Raw genomic sequence first — 7,563 nt, forward strand, 5'->3', positions numbered from 1 at the left:
CCTGACATGCAGTACATATCGACCCTGACATGCAGTACATATCGACCCTGACATGCAGTACACATCGACCCTGACATGCAGTACACATCGACCCTGACATACAGTACATATCGACCCTGACATACAGTACATATCGACCCTGACATACAGTACACATCGACCCTGACATGCAGTACATATCGACCCTGACATGCAGTACATATCGACCCTGACCTGCAGTACATATCGACCCTGACCTGCAGTACATATCGACCCTGACATGCAGTACATATCGACCCTGACATGCAGTACATATCGACCCTGACATGCAGTACATATCGACCCTGACATGCAGTACATATCGACCCTGACATGCAGTACATATCGGCCTGCTGTGCCCTAATATGAGTCATTTCACAGGATCTCTAAGGGTGTACCCAGCATTATTATAATTGACACCCTAATAAACATCAAATGTTTGTTTTATAATAAAATATAATTTATTCAGTCATCGTTCACTGTTAATCATTGTACTCACTCACAAAATGATGCAACAAAAAAACACCTGATTGCATTTAAACAATTATTTATTAACTTTAGTAGAATGAAAATGCATGAATTATTCTCAAAAGATGCCAGACAGCCACTGATAATGCTGACAGACAGCCTTTCAGCCTTCCCATGAAGCACTTCTGTCTCCGTGATGATGACAGGAGGTGCAGCATGGTGATTCCATGCATCGTTTACATCTATCCTTCCTTCCTTCCTTCCTTCCTTCCTCACTTCATCCCTCCTTCTATCATCCATCCATCCATGACTCCCTACTTCCATCGCTCCATTTACCCTTCCCACCTCCCATCTATCTATCCATCTCTGCATCCAACGTTGTATAGCGTGTGTGTCTGGCCTTAGCGAAGCCCACCCTGTCCTGTCCCCGGTCATAGATACTATAGTAATCAGAGAGGAACACGTCCCCTAGGATCCACAAAGGATCCGTTGAGGAGTGCAGATCCTCCCCCTGGAACCCACTGAAACAGATCTCATGATCACCCATCAACTCCTGAAGAGAGGGAGGGAGGAGGGAGAGAAGGAGGAGGGAGAGGAGGAGAGAGGAGAGAGGAGGAGGGAGGAGGAGAGGAGGAGAGAGAGGAGGAGGGAGAGGAGGAGGAGAGAGGAGGAGAGGAGGAGAGAGGAGGAGGGAGAGGAGAAGGAGGAGAGGAGGGAGGAGGAGAGAGAAGGAGGGGGGGAGGAGGGAGAGGAGGGAGAGAAGGAGAGGAGGAGGGAGGAGAAGAGGGAGGGAGTAGAGAGGAGGAGGGAGGAGGAGGAGGAGGAGGAGGAGGAGGAGGGGAGGGAGGGAGGAGGGAGGAGGGAGGAGAGGAAGGAGAGAGAAGAAAGAAAGGAAAGAGGAGTGAGTGAGAAGGGAGAGAGAAGGAGGGAGGGAGGAGGGAGGGAGGAGAGAGAAGGAGAGAGAAGGAGGGAGAAGGAGGGAGAGAAGGAGGAAGAAGGAGAGAGAAGTAGAGAGGAGAGAGAAGGAAAGATAAGAAGAGAGGAGTGAGTGAAGGAGAGAGAAGGAGGAAGGAGGGGAGAAGGAGGGGAATGGAGAGGGAGGGAGGAGAGAGAAGGAGGGAGAAGAAGGAGGGAGAGAAGTAGAGAGAAGGAGAGAGAGAAGGGAGGAGGGAGAAGGAGGGAGGAGAAGGGAGAGAGGAGGAGGGTAAAGGAGAGAGAGTGTGTCAGAAATATGACAACAATCATAACCACCACATGTTTTTTGACACAGGCCTATCGTAGGACACAAAAAATGTATATCTATAATTTATACTAAAATGATTATCACACACAAGTTAAAGTATATACAGTAATAGTATGTATGCCGAAATCTTGTCATGTTCATTCACTGTGTGTTGGACCAGTACCCACCCTTTTGACGTAGGACTCAGCAGTGAGCACGTATTCCACCCCGTTGAGCGTGATGGTCACCTGGGGCAGGCTGGAGATTCGGGCGCAGTCAATCAGGTACTGCAACACATTTTCCTCATTGAAAAGCATTGAAGAGAATTGGAATTTCAGTGTACTTCCTGAATCAACTGGAATGTAAATGGAACTGAGCCTCGTGCAGCCCCTGTAACTCTACAGAGACTGGCATGGGCACACTTCTCCAATGGAGGTGGGGGCAGCCCATCACAAGTAGTACCAGTAGTAGTAGTACCAGCAGTACCACAGCTGCCGCTGCTGGTAGCAGTAGTAGTAGTAGTAGATGAAGCAGCAGTAGCCAACAGTAGTAGCAGCAATGGTAGCAGGATTTAGTAGGAGCAGCAGTAGTAGTAGTAGTAGTAGCAGCAGCAGCAGCCGGATTAGCAGCAGCAGCAGTAGGAGTAGCAGCAGCAGCAGCAGCAGCAGGCTGCTGCCGGAGTAGCAGCAGCAGTGGCAGCCGTAGCAGGAGCAGTGGTAGTGGCAGTCTGTTGCTGTAGTGGTAGTAGCTGCCGTAGCAGCAGCAGCAGCAGCAGTAGCAGGATTAGTAGTAGTAGTAGCAGTAGTAGTAGTAGTGGAGGTAGTAGCAGTAGTAGTAGCACGCCCAATTTTTCCGTTTTTGATTTGTTAAAAAAGTTTGAAATATCCAATAAATGTCGTTCCACTTCATGATTGTGTCCCACTTGTTGATTCTTCACAAAAAAATACAATTTTATATCTTTATGTTTGAAGCCTGAAATGTGGCAAAAGGTTGCAAAGTTCAAGGGGGCCGAATACTTTCGCAAGGAACTGTATTTGCTGTAGTAATAGTAGTTGTTACATCTGCTCCTGCCACACCTACTTCTCATCCTGAACCTCCCTAAACCTGGCACCACTCCCCAGTGCTCTCTCCCTCTCTCTCTGTGTGTATGTGATTATGTGAGTGGAGACAGGTGTGCTGGAAGCAGCGCAGATTCCCACCAGCTGCAACCTGTTCCATAATCAAGAACCCTACAAATACTCAGCCCTGCCACTTCCATACTGCCAGATTGTAGCCTCGACTCAGTCAGTCTGCATTTCAAGCTGTTTGTTCTTGTATATATTTTCTTATCCTGTTTTTCCCAAGCCTCACGCTGCTTTTTCTCTCCACTACAGTCCCGTCTGCTCTGACTCAGGTACCTGTCTCCAGTCCCGTCTGCTCTGACTCAGGTACCTGTCTCCAGTCCTGTCTGCTCTGACTCAGGTACCTGTCTCCAGTCCCGTCTGCTCTGACTCAGGTACCTGTCTCCAGTCCCGTCTGCTCTGACTCAGGTACCTGTCCAGTCCTGTCTGCTCTGACTCAGGTACCTGTCTCCAGTCCCGTCTGCTCTGACTCAGGTACCTGTCTCCAGTCCCGTCTGCTCCTGACTCAGGTACCTGTCTCCAGTCCTGTCTGCTCTGACTCAGGTACCTGTCTCCAGTCCCGTCTGCTCTGACTCAGGTACCTGTCTCCAGTCTGTCCAGTCCTGTCTGCTCTGACTCAGGTACCTGTCTCCAGTCCCGTCTGCTCTGACTCAGGTACCTGTCTACCTGTCTGACTCGGGTACCTGTCTCCAGCCCCGTCTGCTCTGACTCAGGTACCTGTCTCCAGTCCCGTCTGCTCTGACTCAGGTACCTGTCTCCAGTCCCGTCTGCTCTGACTCAGGTACCTGTCTCCAGTCCCGTCTGCTCTGACTCAGGTACCTGTCTCCAGTCCCGTCGCTCTCTGTACCTGTCTCCAGCCCCGTCTGCTCTGACTCAGGTACCTGTCTCCAGTCCCGTCTGCTCTGACTCAGGTACCTGTCTCCAGTCCCGTCTGCTCTGACTCAGGTACCTGTCTCCAGTCCCGTCTGCTCTGACTCAGGTACCTGTCTCCAGTCCCGTCGTCTGACTCAGGTACCTGTCTCCAGTCCCGTCTGCTCTGACTCGGGTACCTGTCTCCAGCCCCGTCTGCTCTGACTCAGGTACCTGTCTCCAGTCCGTCTCTCTGACTCAGGTACCTGTCTCCAGTCCCCGTCTGCTCTGACTCAGGTACCTGTCTCCAGTCCCGTCTGCTCTGACTCAGGTACCTGTCTCCAGTCCCGTCTCTCTGACTCAGGTACCTGTCTCCAGTCCCGTCTGCTCTGACTCAGGTACCTGTCTCCAGTCTGACTCCCTGTCTCAGTCCCGTCTGCTCTGACTCAGGTACCTGTCTCCAGTCCCGTCTGCTCTGACTCAGGTACCTGTCTCCACTCTGACTCGGGTACCTGTCTCCAGTCCCGTCTCTCTGACTCAGGTACCTGTCTCCAGTCCCGTCTGCTCTGACTCAGGTACCTGTCTCCAGTCCCGTCTGTTCTGACTCGGGTACCTGTCTCCAGTCCCGTCTGCTCTGACTCAGGTACCTGTCTCCAGTCCCGTCTGCTCTGACTCAGGTACCTGTCTCCAGTCCCGTCTGCTCTGACTCAGGTACCTGTCTCCAGTCCCGTCTGCTCTGACTCAGGTACCTGTTTCCAGTCCCGTCTGCTCTGACTCAGGTACCTGTCTCCAGTCCCGTCTGCTATGACTCGGGTACCTGTCTCCAGTCCGTCTGCTCTGACTCAGGTACCTGTCTCCAGTCCCGTCTGCTCTGACTCAGGTACCTGTCTCCAGTCCCGTCTGCTCTGACTGTACCTGTCTCCAGTCCCGTCTGCTCTGACTCGGGTACCTGTCTCCAGTCCCGTCTGCTCTGACTCAGGTACCTGTCTCCAGTCCCGTCTGCTCTGACTCAGGTACCTGTCTCCAGTCCCGTCTGCCTGCTCAGGTACCTGACTCAGGTGACTCAGGCACCTGTCTCCAGTCCCGTCTGCTCTGACTCAGGTACCTGTCTCCAGTCCCGTCTGCTCTGACTCAGGTACCTGTCTCCAGTCCCGTCTGCTCTGACTCAGGTACCTGTCTCCAGTCCCGTCTGCTCTGACTCAGGTACCTGTCTCCAGTCCCGTCTGCTCTGACTCAGGTACCTGTCTCCAGTCCTGTCTGCTACCTGTCTCCAGTCCCGTCTGCTCTGACTCGGGTACCTGTCTCCAGTCCCGTCTGCTCTGACTCAGGTACCTGTCTCCAGTCCCGTCTGCTCTGACTCAGGTACCTGTCTCCAGTCCCGTCTGCTCTGACTCAGGTACCTGTCTCCAGTCCCGTCTGCCTGACTCGGGTACCTGTCTCCAGTCCCGTCTGCTCTGACTCAGGTACCTGTCTCCAGTCCCGTCTGCTCTGACTCAGGTACCTGTCTCCAGTCCCGTCTGCTCTGACTCGGTACCTGTCTCCAGTCCCCGTCTGCTCTGACTGGGCCTGTCTCCAGTCCCTCGTCTTCTCAGTCCTGCTTCCCTGCCCTGGATCCCTGCTCTACTGCTTCAATGTATTCCGCTCCAGACCTGCTTACACGGATCCTAATCTCCTTGCCCCCAGGCTCAACCGTAAGGCTCTCCAGAGGGTAGTGAGGTCTGCACAACGCATCACCGTGGGCAAACTACCTGCCCTCTAGGACACCTACACCACCCGATGTCACAGGAAGATCATCAAGGACAACAACCACTTGAGCCACTGCCTGTTCACCCCGCTATCTTCTGGAAAGTACAGTACAGGTGCATCAAAGCAGGGAGCGAGAGAGACTGAAAAAACAGCTTCTTATCTCAAGGCCATCAGACTGTTAAACAGCCACCATTAACATTGAGTGGCTGCTGCCAACACACTGACTCAACTCCAGCCACTTTAATAATGGGAATTGATGGAAATTGATGGAAAATATATCACTAGCCACTTTAAACAATGCTACTTAATATAATGTTTACATACCCTACATTACTCATCTCATATGTATATACTGTACTCTATATCATCTACTGCATCTTTATGTAATACATGTATCACTAGCCACTTTAAACTATGCCACTTTGTTTACATACCCTATATTACCCACATGTATATACTGTACTCTATATCATCTACTGCATCTTGCCTATGCCGTTCTGTACCATCACTCATTCATATATCTTTATGTACATATTCTTTATCCCTTTACACTTGTGTGTATAAGGTAGTAGTTTTGGAATTGTTAGGTTAGGATTACTCATTGGTTATTACTGCATTGTCAGAACTAGAAACACAAGCATTTTGCTACACCCGCATTAACATCTGCTAACCATGTGTATGTGACAAATAAAATGGATTTGGATTAGTATTTAACGTTATCATATCACCTCTCCAATGGAGGTGGGGGTAGCTCCTATCAGCTGTTGTAGAGCGAGGATGTCACGGTTGGGGCCGATGATGAGAGACGTGCCTGTATCAACGATGGCCTGACAGCCGCGGGGACAGAAGTTCAAGGCTCCCTGAACCTGTACACTGCAGTGGAAGAGGTGGAGGAAAACCTGTGTTCAGAACTACAGGGACATGACCTTTTACAAGAATTCAATCTCTAATTTGGCGGCCATTTTGGTTTACTAGGACATCAACAAGATGAGACGAAAGGGACTTTTCTGACCGGCGTCCCATTGACTTCCTGACGAGCCAAAACCTGCCCTAACATTAACCTAACCCTTAACTTAACCCTGACCCTAACCTAACCCTTAACCCTGACCCTAACCAAACCCTTAACCCTGACCCTAACCTTAACCTAACCCCTAACCCTGACCCCAACCCTAACCCTAACTCCTTAACCAAACCCTTAACCCTGACCCTAACCTTAACCAAACCCCTAACCCTGACCCTAACCTTAACCAAACCCTTAACCCTGACCAACCCTTAACCCTGACCCTAACCTTAACCCTGACCCTAACCAAACCCTTAACCCTGACCCTAACCCTGACCCTAACCTTAACCTAACCCTTAACCCTGACCCTAACCTTAACCAAACCCTAACCCTGACCCTAACCTTAACCCTGACCCTAACCTTAACCTACCCTAACCCTAACCTAACCCTTAACCCTGACCCTAACCTTAACCCTAACCTAACCTAACCCTAACCCTTAACCCTGACCCTAACCCTAACCCTAACCTTAACCTGACCCTAACCTTAACCAAGCCCTAACCTGACCCTAACCTTAACCAAAGCCCTCTAACCCTGACCCTAACCTTAACCAAACCCTTAACCCTGACCCTAACCTTAACCCTAACCCCTAACCTATAACCCTAACCCTGACCCTAACCTGAACCCTTAACCCTGACCCTAACCTTAACCTAACCCTAACCCTGACTCAAACCCTAACCTGACCCTAACCTTAACCTAACCCTTAACCCTAACCCTTAACCCTGACCCTAACCCTAACCCTTAACCCTGACCCTAACCTTAACCATAACCCTAACCCTGACCCTAACCCTAACCTAACCCTCTAACCCTGACCCTAACCCTAACCTTAACCCTGACCCTAACCCTGACCCAACCTAACCCCCTTAACCTAACCCCTGACCCTAACCCTAACCCTGACCCTAACCTTAACCTAACCCTTAACCCTGACCCTAACCTGACTAACCCTGACCCTAACCTTAACCCTAACCCTGACCCTAACCCTAACCCTAACCCCTAACCTGACCCTTAACCCTGACCCTAACCTTAACCTAACCCCTAACCCTAACCCTAACCTTAACCCTGACCCTAACCTTAACCCTAAC

General features: G+C 50.8%; 1 protein-coding gene across 1 annotated transcript; it reads right to left on the reverse strand.

The window, feature by feature from the left end:
* Nucleotides 1-767: 767 nt before the first annotated feature.
* LOC135534982 (cathepsin E-like) lies at nucleotides 768-6,323 on the reverse strand (the record flags this gene model as incomplete). Its single annotated transcript, XM_064961746.1, has 3 exons — nucleotides 768-1,039; nucleotides 1,897-1,995; nucleotides 6,153-6,323. Coding segments are annotated over 3 exons (471 nt in total), but the record flags the coding sequence as incomplete, so codon positions are not given.
* Between the last annotated feature and the right edge of the window lie 1,240 nt (nucleotides 6,324-7,563).

Source organism: Oncorhynchus masou, unplaced genomic scaffold (assembly GCF_036934945.1).
Source record: "Oncorhynchus masou masou isolate Uvic2021 unplaced genomic scaffold, UVic_Omas_1.1 unplaced_scaffold_4258, whole genome shotgun sequence".
Classification (NCBI taxonomy): Eukaryota; Metazoa; Chordata; class Actinopteri; order Salmoniformes; family Salmonidae; genus Oncorhynchus; species Oncorhynchus masou.